The 22,706-nt window shown below is 42.0% G+C and overlaps 1 protein-coding gene across 6 annotated transcripts in view; it reads right to left on the bottom strand.

Moving 5' to 3' along the window:
* Nucleotides 1-22,706, bottom strand: part of MCTP2 (multiple C2 and transmembrane domain containing 2) — a 125,219-nt gene that overhangs the window by 94,366 nt on the left and 8,147 nt on the right. For 4 of the 6 annotated variants that reach the window (XM_030016039.2, XM_030016040.2, XM_030016043.2 and 1 more), the window contains 4 exons: nucleotides 13,583-13,686; nucleotides 12,263-12,899; nucleotides 7,438-7,500; nucleotides 6,169-6,277 (listed from right to left, as the gene is read on the bottom strand). In XM_030016039.2, coding sequence (XP_029871899.1) covers nucleotides 6,169-6,277; nucleotides 7,438-7,500; nucleotides 12,263-12,736 — 646 coding nt within the window. In that variant the 5' untranslated portion in view covers nucleotides 12,737-12,899; nucleotides 13,583-13,686. Of the gene's footprint in view, nucleotides 1-6,168; nucleotides 6,278-7,437; nucleotides 7,501-12,262; nucleotides 12,900-13,578; nucleotides 13,687-22,706 lie in introns of all 6 variants that reach the window. The other 2 variants (XM_030016041.2, XM_041123868.1) reach the window with 2 other exon arrangements.

The following is a 22,706-nucleotide window of genomic DNA, read 5'->3' as shown; positions in this document are numbered from 1 at the left end:
CAGGCAGGTGCCCCCCAAGAGCCAGCTCTGACGACTGAGAGAGCTTAAACTGTTCAAGAAACCTGCTACCCAAATTACAATTACGTACAAAAGAAGACTCATAGGGTGTTCTCTGGGCCCTACATATTCTCTTCCTGTGCTGGCATCCCTATAGTTCTTAATTTAACATTAATTTACCAAAGGTGGCTATGCATATAATGGATTGATTGCTTTTGTTTTAACTCAGTCTATTTTCCTGAGGTTCCTATCCCTGTGCATTCATTTCCCATGGCCAGTCCAGGAGGGATGCTCACTGGGATCACTGTGTATAAGGGCAAAGTTTCAGCCGCATGCGTTGCACTTCCAGAAACTGGACTCGGCACAGACAAACACTTGCAGCACAAGCCCTTGTATGGAGAGCTACACTGGATCCAGAAAACATCAAAGTAAGTACCCAGCACCATTCAAATTCTTAGCATTTGTAAATTAGCCATGATTACGCCTTTCAAAAAGTGTGAAAAGTTGCCTAATACATCTCAATAATTAATAAATCTGAAAGACTAATGATCTAATTGCAGATACCCTGAAAACAGAGAAAGACTAAATTAATCAGCATGTTTGCAGGGAGCGATTCAGCCTAATTGCTCTGAGCATTTGCTTTCCAAACAATGGACTCGCTCTAAGCTGACAAACACCCAGCGCAGCACAAACACACCCCTTCCTCCAGCACCCTGGTACCAGCATGGGCTCAGGCAGCAGATAGCCGGGAGCTATGAGTGGTGGGCTACCGCAGATTCGTTACTGCTTGAGGTTAAAAGGACCTGTTATTCTGTCCTCTCTGATTTTATTTTGCCCTTGGGAGACTGAGCTTTGTCACAGCTTGCACTGATGTTAGGAGCTGCCCATGCAGCAGAGCAGCACAGCCTCTTTGCCAGCTCCAGGAGCCCCCTGGGACCCTCTGGCAGTGGGTGGTGGTAGTTGTGAGAGCAGATAAGGATACGCTCTGGATGGGGGAGGCAGGATGGACCCAGAAAGATGATGGTACATCCTGTACTACTGCGACCCACCCTGCTCCCTTCGCACGTTCTGCTGCCTGTAGCACGAGAGGAAAGAAATGAGAGCAAAACCAAAGTGCAGCAACAGGAAACAACAAGGGAAACCTGAAAGAAATAGAGACAGGGCACAAAGATCCTGTAAAAATCTAGAAAACACAAAACCGTGTGGAAGAGAGACACACACAAAATTCAGACTGGAGCAACGCAGCTGGGGGCGGGGGAAGACGGCAACCACAGCCACTCACCAGCTGACATCACATCCAAGAAATACATTTCTTGTAACCGCACCATTTAACGGATGAGAAAAAACCACACTCAGACTTTGAAAGTACAGGATTTGGAAACAGGAGGGGCTTCTCGCCTTTACAGGCACTCAAAACCCAGTTTCTGGTTTTTTTCTTATAGCGGTAGAGCTGGGTTTGTCAGCTCAAGGAAGGTAACACTTCCTTACAGCTCTGGCATCGCATCGCTGCTCCGTGTCACAGCGTCACCGTTGTGCAAAGGTGACTCGTACAAGCAGCAAAGTGCACAGTCAGAGCATCTCAGAGTCATAAGGGAGCAGGATATTTCAGATTTCATTAGACTGACTCAAACGAACACCAGGTATCACCCTGCCCTGTAAAAGTGAACCAGCAAGTAGAAATGGGCTCCAGCCTCTCCCAGCTCAAAGCACGTGGAGCTGGAAGTTGCAAGCTTCACAAAAAAAGCCTCAACGAGGCCATAAAAACACTAAGGGTGCAACAAAGTGACAACAGTAACAGCGCTAGTGATTAAGATTGCTTAATGTTTTTTCAGGCCAAGAAAGATATAATTATCTCTATTTTCTGCAGACCTACCAGTACTCCACAGATATTTTTTTTTAATTAATAAAATGCATTTCTGCTTTCTTACTACAGTATTAAAACTACATAGATCACAAACTCCTCACCATCACCATAATATACCATGTCATCTATTAACAGTAATACAAAAAGCACACAAAACCCAAACTTTTGGTACTGTGTAGATACACACAGAGATCCATAACCTCCAGTGTTTGGTTCATCAACTACAAGAACTATAAATACGGGAGGACCCATACACCATCTAACATTAGGCACCAAACACACGTGCGGGTGACACGAATGCTGCTTGCCAAGCTCACCTTGCCATATGCTTAGGCAGTTTCTAATGTATGACTGAGTTAGACTGTATCCCAAGAAGCGTCAGTGAGAAGCAAATAAATCAGACTCCAAGCAAACTGATGGCCAAGAAGTTACACCTCTGCCATCCTGCACCCCCAAGAGGGGACACACTGCAATTTTGACCCTGAGAAGGATTTTTCAGAGCCTCTCCACTTTCCACCAGAACCAAGATCCTAACAGCTCTCTGCTTCCTTGGCTCAAGTACATATATTGGGTGCTGCTGTATGGAGGTTTTTTGTTGGGTTTGGGTTCTTTTTTTTGTGGAAGGGAAAGAAAAAAAATTTTAAAAAAGGATAGAGAGAAACACTGTCATTCTGATTTTTTTCCTCCGTCATGTATGCACTTTACAGGAAGCAACAGGGAGCACGTGCAGCTGAGCCAGTCGGGCTGATGCACTGCACCTGGTCTATAGAGAGCAGGTACAAGGAGAGGAGCTACAGAAAGTCAGGGACTGGAGAGACAACAGACTGACCAAGAACAGTGCAAGAGGCAAAAGATGAAGAGGAAAGCAGGAAAGAACAGCAGTTAACAGGTATAATATTATGAAGGGGGTGTGGGGAAGAGTAATAAAAATCTGGTAAAGTGAAGGAAGAATTTAAATCACACCAAAGGGAATGTATATCCTGAAAAGAACAGTACATAGCAAGTTAAAAAGCCTGGAAAAATACCTGGAAAGTTTGGGGGAAAGTAGAGTCACATGTTGGTTTTAGAGCCTGCAGTTATCAGCAGAACTACTCCTCACTTTTACTCAGCCAAGTATAATTAATAACTATTAAGCATATAATGCTTAAATTCAAGGAGAGCCCTGGGAATTTGCTGAGTAGAGCCAGGAGTTTCCAGCAACAGCTCTTTCTAGTGGCAGAAATATTTCTCCTTTGTCACACACCTTCGGTTTATTTTTATATACACAGAGATATACGCTTCTTGCATTGGGACAAAACCGAGTCAGAAGCAAAGACCGAACGCCGGCACAAGAGCCTTTGCTCGCATTTCAAGTGCACCTTGCTGGTCGCTTCTCGCACTAAAAGCTGCCGCTAGAAGAGCCGAAACGCACAACCAAAGCCGCTGCGTCCCGGCCCAGCTCTGAAGTCGCGGCCCCTCCGGCAGCAGCTGAAGCCGGGAGCCGAGCGGGGAGGGCCGGGGCTCCGCCGCTGCGCTGCGCTGCGGGGAGCGGGGGGTCCCCGGCCGCGGGGCTCGGCCGGCGGCGGGCAGCGCTGGGAACCGCCACGAGAGGGCATCAACCACCCACGTTGGGGGGGGCTCGCTTCCCTGCGGCCTGAGCTAGGCAGAAAGCTAAGCGAAAACGAAGGGGGGAAAGGCCACGCGGGAGAAAAGGGGTAGGACAGCACACCGAAGGGCCATTTTCTTTGAGAAGACACGGAACTCACCCCCCCCAGAAATGTGAACTGATGGGGTCGATGACTGCTTTGAGGCTTTTTTTCCAGAGCAATTGCTGATATCGGAACAACTGAATACTAAAATTTAACGTAAGTTTTGTGAATTTTCTAAACCTGATTTAGGCTAAAGATGCTGGCGGACACTCTTCACTCAGTCTGTGGTTTTTCATGTGAACGTTTTGTTATTTAATGTATAACAGACTCCACACAGTATTTGGAGTTAGTTTCCATCAATGACCAGGCAAGAAGTTACTACTAGGTATGACCACTTTATCTGAATAAAAGGAGGACGTTGCTGCTGCTACCTACGAACTCCAGCACTCTGCCACCACTGCCACCTAAGCAGAGCATTTTTGCGGTTGCTCACACACGGCTGACCAGAGGACGTTTCCAACTCCAATGCACACATAAAACACAGGACCAGCAACACAGCATTACCCGCTGGAGAGCTCCAGTGCCCCGTTGCACACAGAAAACCACGGGGAAGAGGGACTGAAACCCTCTCCCGGCTGTGTCAGGCAGCACTGCTTGGTTAGCTCTAGAGGTCTGCTGTTCCCAAAACGTGAATGAGGACGACTTGGCCTTCAGCCCACACCACAGTCTGACTCGCAGGATATGCCGGCTGTGGACAACATGTTCCTATATTCAGATTATTTGGAGCAGGCTGGTATACCCCAGTGCAGCGGCTGTATCCGGCATCGTGGTGGGGAGAGAAGGGGGAAGTTGCATTCTCCCAGCCCACAAGTTTTCTCTGAGGTTTTCTCACATTGACGAGATGAGCAAAGCTGACAACTTCCTGCTTTTAAAAGTGCATTGCAAAAAGCACAGTGGCTGCAGGTTAGGCCTGAGTGTCATGTAAAAATCCCAAGTAACAAGTACGACAGCAGACACCTATAAGGATGTGCATCAGGGCATTGGCAGCATGCTTTTTTTTTTTTTTTTTTTTTAAAGGAGCTACCACTGCAACATGATGGTGACTGAAGAATAATCATTAAGTCACTATTTCCCCCCTTCCCAGTGTCTGTGCAAAAAAAAAAAGCAGGAATTTTATTGAATGATGCATCACCTCACATACTTGGTTTACTAAATGAGTGGTCATTTGTCCCAAAGCAACAGAGACCCATCAAAATGCTTTCTTTTCCCCCCCTTGCTTATGTTGTTTCATTGTATTGGCCAATGCTTCACTAAGACAAGCATTTGCTTTCTTATGCATCAAAACACAGCCTAGAGCAAACTATGCTTTGCTTTCTTTAGAAATACTTTACTGGAATTGCTCATTTATAGCATCTTTTCCATACAAGCAGCTGGATGTGTCCTGACTTGTGCAGCTTGCTAGTAAATCTGATGAACTGCTACACTGTTAGAAAATGTATGCTTCTGTTTAACAAGTAAAGATCTTAATCTAAGTATTCATTCACTCCTTCCAAAAGCTGGGAGGAAAAACGAGCATACACTTGGCCAAGAGTTACTGTTTGGTGAAGACAAGAAAAACTAGCATGGAAAAACGTAACTGAGATAATAGATAAGAGAAATCCCAACAACAAGCACCCCATGTGAGAAGGTTTCTAAATCCATACAGGTCCCTCTAGATGCAAACCATCACAGGCCTTCAAGCTGTGCAAATTTATTTTCTTTAAAACTGTACGAATAAACCCCATGGCTTCATCTCAAAAGAGAGAAATTGCTCATATGCTTGCAATGCAAAAGTATTAGAACTGTTTCCACGTGCAGAAAAAAAAAACCAAAATAAAGAATAAATGTAAAATGCAGAAAGGTTGGCCATATGGAAGAGCTCTCTGACAGGTTCAGATCAAAGGTCCTGAAGCAGCTGCTGCTGCAGGGCCCTATAAGCCTCTGGCAGGACAGTTCTTCCCTCTGCAGCAAGCGGAGAAGCTACCAACTGGCTGCTTACAAGCACTTTTGCTCGCTGTTGCAACAGCCTGAAAAAGAGCCAGGTGAACAGCAGGCACTTTCACACAGTTTTTCCAGGAATTGCCCAAATCTTTTCTAATTTAATTGATACATCATTTGGGGGTGGGTTTTGAGGGTTTGGGTGGTTTTTTGCATGTTGTCATCCTTAAATTGCATCCCAGATTAGAGAGGGGATTGCTGGCTTATAGCACTGCTCCCCTGGTTTCCCTTTTATTGAAATCTTTACAGATAACCCCAAAAGCACTCCTAGAGCAGCTCCATTACTCAATGAATTTCAAAGTATTCTTTGGCCTTTTTTTTTTTTTTTTTAAGCTCAAATAGAATTTCTCAAGGTTAATGACACTGCAGTTCCAGAATAGGTACAGATGCTAAGTCCAGCCAAGGAGGTGCTTTGCAGCTGCGCAGTGAGACCGGAGGAGCAGCGAGCAGAGGGCAGCTCCCTCCCCTGTGTGCCTAAGGTGGATAAACCCAATTGTTGAGTGCTCTGACCCGGGCAAGGGACACAAGTCAATGAGTTTCTGTATCAGTGATAAGAAAAGAAGCCAACTGCTGCCAGCCTGGAGTCAGTGAAAGAAGAGCCATGTGAATTTTAAAGGAAATCAGCTGAAAGGTCAGGCTCACCACAGCGGTCTCTGATAACCAGGTTCCGGCCTTCCCTCAGGTGGATGGTCAGCAGGTAGGCAAAGGGGCTGGGCAGGTCACTCAAGCAATCGTTTGCTTCCTCTAGAGCCTAAGGAGAACAAAGAAATCAATCACCGCTGCACACCTCCTGAAGTGGACCATGAATGAAGCAGGTGTTCTCTCAGTTTTACAGAGACAAAGTTCTCATCTTTCACAGAAAGGAAAAAAAAAAGATTTTTTTTTCCCAGACTTTGTTTCATTATGCAAATAGCTAATTACCAGCATCAGGTACGGTCAACAAAAGCAAGGGGTAACACAAGGAGGGCTACACCTGAAAATGAGCGGTAATATTAATCAAACACATGCACAGGTTTTCCAAATCCTACCAACTTACTGCATTTTTTTTTCTAGCTGTTTCTTGTGTATTCATAGAATGCCTCAAGTTGGAAGGGACCCGTAACGATCATCAAGTCTATTTGTACCCATCTGCTGACCTCATGAGGAAGTACACATTTCACATAGCTACTAAGAGGACAGCATTTCTTTATACAGTTCTAAAAGAGAGAAACGCAGCAGTGGGCAATGCTAGTTGTGAGGTTTTGCAGTAGCAAACTCAAGAGGATTCTTGTTCATCAGAGATGCTGCCAGGGTTACACACCCCAGCAGCAGCAGCATCCAGCCGGCACATTGAGTGAAAACAGCCTCTGGACAGCACTTGAGACGTTATCGGCGGGGGGGCAAAGGTAGAGAAGTTCATCCGGAATAGGCAAATATGCTTGACATGAGAAGAACATGTGTCAAAACACTGCCAATGCCTTCTCAGGCTGCCCTAAAGCTGGTTTTGTTGTCCGTCAAGCCCTACAGCTATGTTAAGGTATTTGCTGCCTTTGTTTTAATCTAGTTTGTTCCTGGGCTTCTAGTTGAGTATTTATGCTGATGCTTTCATCAGTTACCAGTACAACATAGAAATTATAGAATACTTTAAAAAAATCCAGAACATTTAGGTCTATTTAAAACATTAGCAACTGCTTTGCGCTACTAAAAAAAGAAACCAAAAAAAAAAACCCCCACAAACCAAAACAACAACAAAGACACAAAACCACCACTAAACAAACAAAAAACCCAACAAACAAACAAAAAAACCCCACCACACTGGAGAAATCTATAGAAGGCTTCTTCTGCTGGGTGTTTAAATTTGTAAGAACCTAAACCTAAAATAAATTGTGCTTCTGATCAAGTTTCAAAATGTTTTAAAATGAAAGGACTTACCATCTGGTTATCAAAAATTTGAGACGATATGGAAGAGTCTAGATCCATTTCTCCACATGGGTACTATAAAAAAAAAAGATACAATGAATTAGACAACACTAATATAGGGATCAAGAAAATAGTCCTAGTATCAGTCAAGAAAGTACTCATATATACGTGTAACCAGTGAAATCCTTTTACTTCTGCTTATAGAACCTTCCCCTCCATAATTTAAATAGACAATTCTTTTTCCTTTTTTACAGTAACTGCACTTAGCCTCTTGAGTTTAATCTAAAACAGTAAGTGCCTGCTTCCAGCTATTGGAATAAATTCTTCTCCTCCCCAGTATGGACCCGTGCTTTCAGTGCTGAAGGTCCTTCCCTAAAACTCTCCCGATGCCTGAAGGTTATTGCATCTGGTGACTTATCAGTCAGCATTGCAATGATGATCTCTATTCCTGAGCAGAAATTTATTTGTTGAATCTCAAGTGTCCTCACTAAGATGAAATAAAAAAATGGCAGAAGTGGTGAAGCAGTGGCAGCAGCAGCAATATCCTGGGGTTGGAGAGCTGGCTTCTCTCTCACTTGACTACAATTTCTTCTTCATCACCCAAAAGGCAAGGTCCAGGAAAAGTTCGTTTGTTTTTTTTAAAAAAAAAAAAAAAAAAAAAAGCAAAACAACAACCAAAAAAAACCCCAAAACTCAGGGGAAAAAGAAAGAAATGGTCAAAGGGAAAAAAAGATGTTGGACATGTGCTTCCCCAAACTTACTGCAGCAACTGGAAGATTCAAAGGATTTTTTTTTATCTAATGCCCACCCAGCATAAGAGAGGAAGTCCAACATTTCTTCCTAAATACTGACTCATCTAAAAACTTGAGGCTACGGTGGCACAGCATCTAGACTATCTGGACACACAGAAGGGATTCATTGGTCAAGACACCTCTGGTGCTATTTGGACTGCCACAACAGTCTATGATCATCATTTTAGCTGAAGAGGACCTACGTGCCCAGGCAACTCTTTTGGTCTAATGCAGGGCAATCACAGCCCGTTCAAATACAAAGATTTATACTAAAAATAACCTCAGTCTACAGAAACGCACACAAGGTGGAATTCGATCCTCATGTGAAAATGTTATTATGTGCAGTGTGGTAACATCCAAATCTCTCAGATGAGAGCTGCATTGTGTGGAGCGCTATACAAACAAAAAAAACCCAGCTCCTGCACCAAAGATCATAAATCTTAGAGATATTGATATGCTGAAACAAATATAAATATGCTTTTGTGTAATTCTTCTCCTCCCCCCAAAAACAGATATTACATATCAGGAAGTACAGTAATGCAGCATTGCAAGTAAAATTTCACTTGCATGACAGACGAAATTTAACATTATGGTTCCCACAGTAATCGTAACTTGGCCACCTTGCAAAAACACATTAAAAGTAGAAAAATTATCATCATAAAGAGCAGCAGAAGAGTTTTCTCGCACAACAGAGCTGAGTTACAGCTGCTAGGGGAACCCTAACTTTGAATTTCCTGACTAGTATGCATAAAATTTCACTTGTGTGCATTAAACCTAGTATATCTTGTAGTCTCTGGCTTCACAGGAATCTCCTTCAGGCACCATCATTGGCACTGATAATGGTTTCTCTTTACAGCTTGTTTTACATGGCATAAATACAGAATCAAGGGACTGTATTGAAATTCTAAAATAAAGTACTCTCTCTGCTAGCTTGATATCATTTATAATAAAAAAATTACCCTCAAAGTTATAATTTGGTCTTTATTCTGCTTTTTCTTTACTTGCATTAAACAACAGATTTTGAACAAAGACTATAATTTTAAATAAAAAAGCTTGTTCTTTCATTTTAGCTCCATATAACGTAAATTGCTATTATTCTAGGTAGCTAATTGCAATGAGTTTGCTGAATATAGACAAAAGCCTCACTGAAAACATGGTCCTGAAATGTTGATTTTTATCTAAATACAGTGGCATTTCTGAACTTTAAATAAATGCGGCCATATCCACCAAGCAGGTCACAGTCCCAAGTATATCTGTGTAAAAACAAATCAAACAAGAGTATATATATGAATATATATATATAAAAATATCAATCAAATGTTCCTCCTGTCAACCTCTACCTCCTCTTGTTTTCTGCAGAAGAGTGATTCAAAATACAAGGGCACTGAGTGCATCAGCAACAGGACATGGCTTTGGGTTGCCAGTGACTCACTGCAAGGTGTTAGTAAGACGACAAAGAAGTGGTGTTAGAGCGCTTCAGCAATGACGTGTGACCACGGACAAAACCTAACTGCAAAAAGTGGCGTTAACGGTGCCCTTTGCAACCTAAATCAATCAGGGAGGGATTCAATGCAACTTCAGTTGTTTCTTCACCCTTCCAATTTGCCCAGCTGGGCTGCAATAGAGAACAGATAAAGTAAATCTCTTAGCAAATGGAAATATGGTACCTGTGGCAAGAGCCTTTACTGCAGATGGCAAGCTCCAAGCACTGACAGCTCTGTAGTGAGAGTTTAGATGAGTGTAAAAACCACAAGCTCCCACTGAGCTCATGCATAAGGTTCGGAAAGTATCTCATGATGTTGGGTGACCAAAGATAATCAGGAAATGAGTAGGTGGCATGTGACAAGCAATTCAGGGGTGGGGGGGGGAAGCTCAACCTATATTTTTGCTTTTTTTTAGTTTGTTTTGTTCCAGGGATCTGCCTTCCTTCTGATTTGCCTCACCGATCAGTGAAGGATGCTTACAAAAGAGTGATGCAAACTATTGTCGTGCTCCTCAGCAACCCCAGCCAGTAATAGGAGACCAATAGCCTCTGCAGTAAACTGTTCCCATCCGAGGCCCAGAGTGCAAATTTTGTAGCTGTTCAATGAAATACAAGAAAAGCTGAATATTGAATTTTTCCACCACATTCAACTTAAACATAGTGAAATTTGTTCAGTATTCCTTATCTATTTCTGCTTTCTTTTGCTTCACTCTCTCCTATGAATTCTTCAGGAAAAAAAAAAAAAAAATCTTTCTGCATTTAAAAGTTGCAATTGGAGGCAGATTACAGGAAGGAAGGTAGGATATTCACACAGTGAGATGATTTGCCATAAAAGTAAATACTAAAGGTTTTAGACACACAAGCACATATACAAATACACATTTTGGGAAAGATATAAATGCTGCAGAGAATAAGCCAGACTCAGACTGTGCGTCTGGAGGAAACTTGACTTGAAGTTAAGCTATTCCATCACTATACAGGTACCTCCTCCTAAAGCACTTTGTTTGCCCAAAGTCAAGGCAGGATTTAGGATTAACTTTGGTGATGCTACGGTAAATTTTATGTTAGAGGATTTGGTCTACAACAGCAGGAAAGAATTGCTGCTATCATTATAACAACGTGGAAAAACTCCTAAAATAATGACATGTTCATAATGTCCAATCTACCCTATACTGAGTGACTTGCTACAACTTTTGAGTAAAGTTTAAACACAGAAACAAAGTGATATACCATCTCTGCTATTTTTCTCTGAATAATGGTACACGCCAGTAAGTTGAAGCCAATGTGTTAACAATTTAGCAACACTAAAGTGGAAGTGATGGTCAGTAACCACCAGTCTGACATTTTGCATCACAACAGACTAGGAGCTGACACTGATTTGATAAGAATACACAGACCTTTGAGATGCAGAACAAACAGTTTTATATCAGAAAGGACCATTTTCCCCATAGCAGCACTAACCATCGTTTTGAACATGCAGTTAAAAAATGTTAATTAACCTGTGAAATCACCACTCCCAAAGGAGGATTTTAAACAAAAACATCTGTTTCCCATTTTTGCATCTCAGATGACTAAGGAAAGCAGCTACCATACCTGCAATAACTAGGTAATGGGAAAAAGGCCTCAACACAAAGTTCAAAATCTAACCTTCCCAGTGAAAACTCAACAGGAGGAGATACACTTCCACAAAACGTAAAGAAAACAAATTTTGCCTAAAATGTTTCATGCAGCCACAGTCTTCACCTGCTGTCTATATTATAAAGTTGTTGTGCAGCTCCACAGTATGCCCCACTTTGCTCAGGCCAGGCAGGAATTACTGTTTCATGTCAGATTTGAAGCCCATTGGTCTCTGATCCTCCTGTTCATGGGACATTATTTCTAACCACAGAAATACTGACCACGTGGGGGGAGGGGGAGGGAAGAAGGGGGACAAGACAGGGAAAGCAGAGGAAATACTTTGGGTTTGCACCTCCTCTAAATAATCACAATGCAAACCCAAAGGACAGCTCTGAGCATGATGCTACGTGTTCACTCTTCTCCATCATGTGCTTGTTTTGGTTAATTCCAGGTAGAGGCAGAGTTCACCTCACTCACCCATCATCTTTCACCTCTTGCCTTCAACTGGGTCTTGCGTGGGCAGATGCCAAATTGATTTTGCTATATAGCAATCCTAGTAAGCTATATTAACTAAAAAGGATAACCACAGCAAATGTATTGCAGCAGCACATTTCAGAGCTCAGAGAGCTGCAACAACTTTTGACTTAAGCAAGCAATTCCAACAAATCCAAAAAACCTGAAGTATTATAACCTTGCCAGAATAAATAAAAAAAAAAAAAAAAACACCACGGAGCAGGGTTATTTTGCAGCTCCAGACTGACAGAAAGGCTACCTGAATTAGTCTGCAATAATTTGTGTATCATGTACGGTTCACGCTTATTTTTATCCCCCATTCATTCCTTCAGTAGGGCCCCCTCCTGCCTCCCTTTACAACCCAGACAATTAAGGAGAAACACAACAAGCCCGAGGCAGGCACCGAGCCTGGCTGATGCCCAAAGCCACCTACCTCCACCCCCTCGTCCGTCAGAGCAGCGCTCAGGCGGGCGCTCTGCAGCAGATCAAAGAGGTTGTCACTGGATTTCCTCTTCTGCTGGGACACAGGGCTGCCTGCGACTTGCGCATCCAGGTGGGCGACTGTCACCTCCGTGCGTGCCGCCTGCTGCGATGCCCACGGCCAGTCCTCTCCCACCGGCCTCACCGAAGCGTTTCTGCTTTTCAGGGACACCACAGACCTGGAAAAGCTCTTGGGGGAGCAGCTCGACAACACCCGAGTACTCGAATAAGTCATTTCTTCTTCCGTGAGAGCCTCCACATCCAGCATGTCAGGCACCGAAACGCTGAGGCGTCGGTCCAAGGAGTGGACCTTCCTCTCTACCATTTTGCTAGACCTCTTCTTTGTCTTCTTCACACTTAGGTTCTGCAGGAATGGTCTAGTTTTCTGCTTCAGGGATCCCCAGACGGATGGTTTATCCAAGTCCATTGCTGCAAGGGGAATTTCAGCAATGCCTCCTGTACAAAACGGCTTCAGCAATTCCCAGGGTGACTCAAAGGAACGTAGGAAGAAGGCAAGTCAATCATGAAAGTGAACAGCCGCTGAAGATTATGATTCATGTTGTCTCATCTTGAAACTTTCAATCATTTTTCTAAACAGTTAAAACAAAGCATGCCACATTAGTAAGTCCTTCCAAATACAATCTCGTGGGTAGGTTTGATTATTTAGGAGGAAAACAGCCGGAACAAGTATTTATTCCTACACTAAAATGCAATGTCTGCCCACTACTTTATGATTGCTAAGAGGAGACGTTATATTTCTTCTTCTGCTAAGTCCTGATTTGTGAAAGTTTGAGACTTATCCAATTCGAAACTGTTTCTGTACAAAACTTACTGATGGGAGTTAAATCATGATAATGCTACCAAAGCTGGCACTGTAATTTCTGCTGACACTTTTCCAGCCTATATAAGGGGTTTTGGGCTATTTCCTAAGCTATACGGATTCTTGCACGATGTGTTAGCGGACAAGAACAACACGAAAAACAGCTCCACAAAGTGGCTGAGGCTGAAGAGGACACACAGGACATGAGGAATCCCAGCTCAGACCCCAAAACACTCCCTTGCATTAACCCACTGCCAGTGAAAGTCACCGCTGCACAATTAATCTTCCTCATAAAGAAGGCAACTGAGAGAAAATGAGAACAAAAATAGACGGATGGATCACTTACAGATTTTGAAAACCTACTGGTGGACTCTTGACTTTGAGTTGATTCATATTGAGCATTTATACAGTAGGGAGGGAGAAGAAGAAAAGAGCCAAAGCAAAATCACCTACTGTATCTACATCGTAAGGGAGCGGTCGAACAGACAACTCTGCGCACGGGAATACCCTCATGGACAGCGTCTTTCGTGGTTAACAGCTGAGCAACCATCCTTATTCTGTGAGGCAGAGATCGTCAAATCATCACCAAAACTCATTAAGAAAAAAGCTGATGAAACCTGCAGATTTATTCCTTTACAGTCCCAAAGACACACACAGAGATTACAATATATACCTATGTCCTTAGAAATATATACTGTTAACTACATGGACTGCTGCTTCCAAAATTCACAGTGTATTTACGTTATAACAATTGGATAGTTGATCAAAAATTACTTATCCCACTGTTTTCCTGGTCACTAGGGAAAATGCCAGAACAGGCAATAGAAATACAACTGTTGGATGAATCCAGATAGAGAAATCACTGTCTCCTTCCAAAGAAATCTACTCTTACATTCAATAATTTGAATGAGGTTGTATAGCCAGTTACTTAACTTATTTAAATAATTTTATGACTAACCCCACCATACTTACAGAGTGTTCAGGCATCTACAAGAAATGCTTTAACTGTATTACTACGTAACTAAGGCTGCACAATCCTCCCCCCCATTTATATTGGTATATAAATGATTAATATCAGCATCGTTATATTCCATACAAAAAATAATAAGCTCTAATGGCATTACATGCATTCACAAGGCAGTAACAAATTTTGCCCAAATAGGTAAGTACACTAGTATAGACATATCAGCTTAACGCAGTATTTTCACCTCCAGAAGTCAGACCCAGTATCAAAGTGCACATGGACAAACTGAAGTTTTTTTCTTCCTTCACAGCATCACTGAGAAGCAAAAACAATTTTCCGAACCTCCCAGAGGGAGATTTGAGGCACACAAAGGCATGGAGGGACTTTCTTTTCTCACTGAACTTGGTGTGAAGAGCAAGATGATCAGATTTACAGGGGGGAGGAGGAAAGAAATAAATGCCTACCCTAACACATTTGACTGGAGCTGCAGGGATGCCTGTGTTGGAGCAGCACCTGACACCCTGCGCAAACTCACCAGAGATGTGGCTGAATTTGTTCTTGTTGGCTGACAGCTTTCACTTAGGCTCTTCCCTCTTTAAATAAAAACTTGACAATGCAGCCACAGGCCTCCTTGGTAGTGTTACATCACATGCCAATAACAGAAATTATTAGGCTAAACACGTTATGAAACACACTGTTGGGACTCATTTAAACAACTCATCTACTGCCAGTGCTCTCTGCTTTGCTTGCCTACATGCGTAGAAACCTGCTGAAATAAAGACATTGTAAATAAAGGCAGGACCCAGCTCAGCATCCACTTCCCAAGGCTCTTACTGCTTCCTATTCCCTTCCTGTTATTCTCCACCCCTCTCATTTTCACGACCCACTGCTGTCAGTTTTGTTTGCTTTGAGATTTTGTTTCCTAGCAGCAGACTTGTTCCTGTAGGTTTTTCCAGTTACTTTCCCCCAGTTAAATGCTTTTTCCAGTTACATTCCCTCAGTTTCTGAATAGAAATGTCCATTCAGCAAGGATGGTGCAGGGACCATACCATACCTGAGACCCGCTTGCATTTAACCCCAAATTGAGCAGAGTCCTTCTCAAGCCAGGCAGAACCATGGTGGACGGAAAAAAACAAAAAACAAAAACAAACAAAAAAACAGCAACAACAACAAAAAACAAACAAACAAAAAAAAAACCAAGAAAAAAAATGGGGGGAAAAGTTTCTGGGTTTTGGTTAAGACAACAGGGATGGCTCCAGCTGCCTGCTGCCTAGCAGCTTCCACTCCAGCTCCCATGCTGGCGCAACATGGTGGTGATATTTGCTGCCTAGGGAGCACTGGGTTGCCTGAACTGAGGCTACAGAAGAACAGAAGAAACAAGCCCATCCCTGGATTGCTAAGGAGTTTGGCCATACTCCGCCTCTGAACCTTTACACCCACACTCCTGCTGCAACTATAACTTCCTTTTATAAATATTGTATTTACAAACAAATTAATTCAAATGATGGCTATAATATACAAATAAAAATAAATATACAATCTGTTCTAATCTGAGAAAAGGGTAAATACAGTCTGATGGGCAAATGCACTCTGACATCAGCCATCAACAGACTGGTACTTTTTTCACGTCCCGAGTTCAAGCAGAAAACACACACATCAGCACCATGACCAGAAATCTGTCCCCCAGAGAGGTCACTGGAAGATCACGGATGTGGACCGCACTGTCCCGCGCGCAGTGCTGGAGCCAGGGGTGCCAGGCTTCCTGGGGTACCCCCGTGCCACACCAGCATGTATTCACATGCACAACTGTTCCTTCTTCCTACATCAATTTTTTCCTGCTTTTCTTTTCCATACTGAGCAACAGCAATAGAAACACATAATTTTAAGGAGAGAGAAATTCTCCTGTGCTTGTAAAAAAAGTGTGTTCTCGGTACCAACACGTTGTTCATGTGCTCCTTATCCTCCACAGGCCAGAAGTTTTCCCTCTTCCTTGCACAGACTCAGAAGTTCGGTGCCAACTGTATTACCAAATACTCCCTAAGCAACCACAGGGAAAGGGTACTTTGCCAAATTCTGGGTCTAAGCTTGGCCTCTTTATTCTTTCCCTGCATCATTGGCACTTTGTAGCAAAAATCTGCAAACAGTAATCATTCAAAGAGAAACGTTTCCTGTTATCAATTTTAACTTTGTTGGTTTTAATTTAACTGAATGGCTCCTTGTTCTTATGTAGTAGGTTAAAAAGACTTTTTTTTCTTATCTTCTTCAGCCTTCTCTTTAATATGCTGCTAAATCTCAGATGCTCAGAAGAATCCATATAGTTTAATCTCTTACTTCAGAGACCACTTTTGATTGCACCTGTCATTTTTATTATATCCTTCTCTTTTGCCGTCTCTTCCTCTTTGGGGGGCAATTGGGGCAAGAAGGAAAGGATTAGTGACAGAAAAGTTGGTCACAGCTCACCGTCTGACTGATGTAACAAGTATGTCTAGCATTTTATCCTCCCTTAAGCATCTTCTAATTATGGTCCTTGGGATTTTTTTTATTTTTTGATGTGCTTTGGTTTCTCTCACTATAATACTCCCTACTTACTCCCTTAATTTGTTATAATATTTAGAGCTAAAATTTTTTTTTAGATGTTCTAGCAGGTGGCTATAAGAGATATTTCAAATGCCATCAAAAGCCTAGAGAAATCATTCTGTAATTCTACTTCGCTTACTGTCTTGTCAGGAAGCCAGAAAAGCCGCAAGTGAGAAATACTGCAAGACACTCTGAAAACATTACGAAAGTGCCCAATATAACTAAACTGCCAAACAAAACCAAACTGATTTACATATTGGAAGTTATGGAATATATTGTCTTTCTTCACTAAGTAACCATTCCCTGCACACTCTGAAGTGCATAATGCTCACTGAAGCACCCCTGAAACGCTCCCTGCTAATGCTTTTAAGAAGCATCCTCAAAGCCAGCAAGAAGGTAAAAATGCAAATGAGCACACCACCACCGCTATTACAACTTTCATAAATCTAGTAATCATTGTACTCAATTTGCTTATCCAATTAAGGTGAAAACACTGGGTCAGTTTGCATGCCATCCATCTTTGTAATGGCCAATTCAGTCAGTATGTTTTCAACTACAACTAAATACTAGCCAACATTTAAACCCATCGTAGCTGAAAATACTAACATGCATTAGAGGCTGTTAGGAAGAAGTTCCTCACTTGCATACATCTTAACATAGGTTCCAACTGGAAGGAATTAATGAAACTCCCTCATCGTAAAACCTCTATTGATTCTGGCTGTTCTGGCATAGGATATTTACCCCAATCTCTGCCTGCCTGGCACAGATCCACTGGCTGAAAACCTAACGCATGAGACATTGTACAAGTTACAAGCAAAGCTAATTACACTTCTGCTATGCAGCATAGTATTTGGCTATTGAAAGTTATAATAAGAGTATAACCCCTTTAGATTTATAATTTCTGAATTCAGTGCACTGAGAAACGAGGCTGACATCAAAGAGGAGGTAAGGGAACAGTGGGGAAAGGGACTGGGATCCTCTTTTCACACCCTTCTAGCTTTTTGCTATCAATTCCACCCTCTGGCCCTAGGAGCCATAAATTAAACCATTCCTCCCCTGGGAGAAAAAGGAAAATATCAGGGAAACAGCTCTCAGCTGGCTAAATAACAACTGTATGTGCTGGGTGGTTATTTCTACAACAGATCATACTAAGTACTCCAGGCTTTTCTCATCACTGTTTCTAGAACACAGTCAAATAAGAATCATTACTAAGAGTGGAATTACTTTAGAAAAAGAAACCTACACTTCCTTCTTTGCAATGGCTTATTTCAGTACCTTATCTGGAAATGCAGTAGCTTTATGGTAAGCATCAACAGCCACAGAGATAAGAGAATATCCTCCAAATAAAGTAAACCTTTGTTCAGAGTTACCAGTTTCTCCTGGAGCATTCCAAACCCAGCACCAGTTACACTCATATATGGTATCTAAAACATTTAAAAGAAAAGGGAGTACCTTACCAGGGACAAGATGTCCCTTGGATTATCAACACCTTCAAGCGTTGCCCTTCCTTTGAGGAAAGAACAAGTCCAAAACAAAAGGCTGACCTAAGTGGGCCTGAGACCGTTCCTCCCTGGGTATGATCACAGAAGCTAACAAGGGACAGTGAATTAGATGCTGCATACATCACAATACTGAGATACTAAGACAACCTTTTCTTTCTGCAGCTGTGTCTTACTGCACATGGTAAATACCTGAACTTAAATTTCATAAGGCACCAGAAAAAGTCTAATCTCAATCTGATTCTGCACAGGCTAATTACCCCAGGGAAATCAGTGTTAGATTTATTTTTAGTACTAACAAGCATCAAAGGGAGCACACTGCTGAAGTGTAGCTAACATCTCCATTGCATAGCCGACTTGCTGCAAAAGCAGGGTCATGTCTTGGCCAGCTTCCAAATCTTGCCATTGCATTTGAGCTTAGGCTTCCCTGTAGGGCTTCAAATGATGCCAGTCTGTTGATACAGATCCTGTTCTTCTATTGCTCTATTGTTACAGACTCATTTGCACAGCATAGTGGGATGCTAAACTTAAATATAAAATAAAATAAAACAAAACCTTGACCTGTTGTTGTCAGCCAAACTAGTACAAGTGCTTCATAAAAGACAATTTTATATGCTTCAATGATTGAATGGAAATAAGACGACCAAAAAAAACCAGCCTTGTTTTCTTGATGCAAGCTGTAAGGAATCTACAGTCCTTGCAGAAGGTCACAAATACTATCTAGGGTAAATACAAAGCTTAAGAAAAGCATGTTTATTATATGCAGATAATACAGGCACCCTAAGACAGATTTTTTTTTTTTTTTTTTTTTTTTTTTTAAGGTTTTAGGTTTGTTGTTTTGGGGGCGTTTTTTACAGATCCCTGGGTTTTTAGATCCCACGCTTGGCTTTTTGTTTTTTAATTGGCTCAAATGTGATGAGCTCCATCTTTCACAAACACATGAAACGAGCACACATCTTCCTCCACTTATCACACAAGAGAGGAACAGGGATGCTTTAACTCCTTAGAGACTCTTGCACAATCTGGAGAGCTTTTTTCGCAACATTTATGAGCAGACAGTAACCATGAGAAGTAACAGAACGACCAGCTGCTACAAGCATCTTAAAATAGCATCTGATAGTGAAAGTTACTGAAAAAAACCTGCACCTGCCTCCAGCTTATAAAAGGATTCCTTTCAGTTTGTTTCTATCTATTCTAAAGCAGAAGAAATATGATGAGTACATATGGGGGAAATGAAGGAGGAAGTGTTTGGGTGTGTTTTTACAAAAATATTTCACAAATTCCTTCCACCCTTTCATCTGTCTTCAAAATATTGTAGCTTGTAATTGTACCTGTGCAAGCCGGAAGACCCCTGCAATCTTCTTCATCCAATTCATAGGACTGTACCAAGCTGGTCAATCAAATACGAACTTTACAGTGCAATTACACCTGCCGAGCACCAGTCCCCTCCAGGGACACCTGTGCATGAAGATCTGCTTCCTGCAGCCCTGTACCGCAGGGGGACGATGTGCACATCAAACTAGACTCCAAGAAAGATCTTAGAGCGACAGATCCTGCCCTTGGAAGACACTCTGCCACGTGCTGAGATCATGCCGGCAGTCAGCAGATTTCTTTACCATTGACTATATCTGTTTTCTAATTTGCCTCATTGTTCCCAATTGCATTGCGTGATCCCTGGGAAAGGTGCCTGCCCTAGAGCAGGGCACCTGCAGAGAAAGAGGGAAAGCTTATGAGCAGCAAGGAGAAGGAGAGATGTAGGTACAAGCAGAGTAAGAGGGAGATAATGAGAGCTCTAAAATAAGCAGAAAAACGAGAGGTTTATCAGGGCTCATGTGAGGAGCCAAACAAGATCAGGACCCATGTGTTGAAGGAGCTGGTGCCCATCCGGAGGAGCTCTGGTGGGAATCCAGCCCTGCAGCCTCCTTCCTCCTCACTCTCTCCTTCAAGCCCTTGTTCACCTCTTTCATAACAAAAGGTGTATTTTTACAACAAGGGGTGCACAGAAATAGATCATCCCTTTTCATAACTCTCAGGGAAAACAAACCTAGGAAGGAAATTGGAGACTCATTTCCGCTGGAGGCCAAATCAGCCACTGCCTTTTACTAGCACTTAAGTCACATATTTACATAAAAAAAATTTGCGTTTATATGCAAATTACTTGTGCATGTGCCAGCGTTGCTACCTAAATAACTACTATTACTGTCACACTACTTTTCAAAACTCTGTGACAATAGAGGAAAGATCTATTAAAAGATCTGCATGATTCTCTATTAAACAACAATTTACCAACCTGGCCTAAACAGAACAGTTTTGATAATGGAAATAGCCTGATGCCAACTTGAACAGGACAAAAGCCTGCACTAAGCAAGCTGTTAGTTTGCCCTTTTTCTTCCTTACACAGCAGCATGTTCCTCTTCCGAACAGCAACGTGGCACTTGCCGGGGCCGGAGCTCACGGTGAAAGTTAGGTACGCAGGGGAGTCAAGATTACTTTGAATCTGTATTGACCTGTGAGATTACGTGCCCTTTCACATTTAACATCTCCACACTGTTTGGGTATATCTGTAGATAAAATGAGGCAGTGTTTTTACAGTCTCTTAATTCACAAAGGTAGGAGGCTGAAGGCAACAGCCCCTAAAGAAAAGAGAGGTTGGTGTGTTGCAGCACATCACTCAGTGAGGGAATTGCACCAGTAATAGCCCTCATTTTCTGCAAGAACTACAAGCCTCCTTACAGAGAATCACTGCACTTAGATACCCGGTGTTGTGCGTTGCCACTGAGAAAGCTGAAAGGGAGACTGGAAAACCCACATACAAAGCCCTTAAGAAGCTCCTGGTGAAGCCAAATGCTTGAGGGTTTCAGTGCCATCTCCTGCACTATCACACAATCATCAGTGCAACTAACTTGTACCTAGTTAACAGCACACAGACTGACGATGGACAGAGACCACAACCACAAGTGAAACAGAAAGCCTGGGAGAAGCATAGAGGAGTTTAAATGAAGAATAAAACAAATATTTAGCATTCAAAGCAGTCATCAGATCCTTAGCCTCAGAAGGCACTTAACTCATAGCCACAATGAATCTGTGTCTGACCTCCAGGCTGTAACTGGTAAACAAGTGTTTATTTACAGGGAGACAAAAAAACCCTCCTTGTCACTGGTGTGTTTTTCTAGGGGAGTACTGCTGGAAGACACACAGTATTTCTTAAATCTTAAAGAAATCAACTGTGAGTATGCAGAACTATTGCACGCTTACACCCATATTACAAGCACAGTATCTTTAGCACAAAGCTCCCCCACATGGTTTTTTTCAAAATACTTTAACATTTTAGTGGGCTTCATGGACCCTCAGCTACTCCAAAATTCAGTTACAAAGGATCCTGAGATAAGACATGGAAAAATACTGAAGCAGGAGCAGATAATTACTAGGGAACAACAACTGAAAATAAAGATCTTTAAAAGCCATGTTTTTGTACTGGCTAAATGGCAATAAGGGTATGGTATACCTGCTACACAAAGGGGAGAAAAAGGCAATTTTAGGAGAAATTTTAACAATCAGCAATAAGCTATGCTTTTACAGATGACAGTAGTTTAGCTAGTAAGCTGTAAGTTATACTGCTAACTTCATAAAGTTAAGCAGCAAAACACCTAGTCTGATAACAAACAATGCAAAAAGAGATACATACAAACTAGTTACTAATGCCAAGAAAACTTCTCTTGCTTAAAAGCCTGACTTCAGGGTAAAACTTGCATTTGCAAGTTTCTGTTACACACAGAAAAGCAACTAAATGCATCAATATAACTTTCTCCTGGACTAAAGGAGCTTCATCCTTATTCATAACTGTGATTCTGGGGAATAAATTTCATGCTGGACAATAATTTAGTACTTTAAACATGAAGAAGCCAATGCATACAACTAAAACCAGTCACATTGCTCCCCAGAAGTCATGACAGTAAAAAGTTCAGTACGCAAATGGCAGAATAAACCTCAAGACTCCTTTAAACTTTTTTTTTCCCAATTGTAGAGACTAAGTGCATGCCAACACATGTCTAAATGCCAGTCATTTCTCACAGAAAAGAACCAGCTTTGAGGTTTATCTTTCCATACACCATTTGAGTTTTCAGCCTCCTGGCACTAGAAATACTCACCTTGTCTCCGGGTTTTGTTATAGCATTATTTTCTCATTGAGAAGTCAGATAAAGTTGACAAATTTAACTTGTGTTCATTGGCAGTTACACTTTGGCACTTCCCAAGTCTTAACCCTGGGGTTTTGGTTTGCTAAAGCTGAAGCCCCTAAATACTGACATCATTATCAAGAAAACCAGAAACTATGATTCCAGGAACTATTTTAAGTTTGAATAAAAGGGTCAAAAATTAAAATATAAGAATTTGCTCCAATATTAAGTGACCTGCTCAGGATTTTACCTGCAGAAGTTCAGAGAACCTCAACTCTATAGAAAAGCCTGGTTTTATTAATTCTGGTGCATTCCTGGAAGTAATCTAATCAGAAAAGCTCCCCAAAACAGAAATATTGGCA

Source organism: Aquila chrysaetos, chromosome 5 (genome assembly GCF_900496995.4).
Source record: "Aquila chrysaetos chrysaetos chromosome 5, bAquChr1.4, whole genome shotgun sequence".
Lineage (NCBI taxonomy): Eukaryota > Metazoa > Chordata > Aves > Accipitriformes > Accipitridae > Aquila > Aquila chrysaetos.
This window is presented reverse-complemented; position numbering and strand designations above follow the sequence as displayed.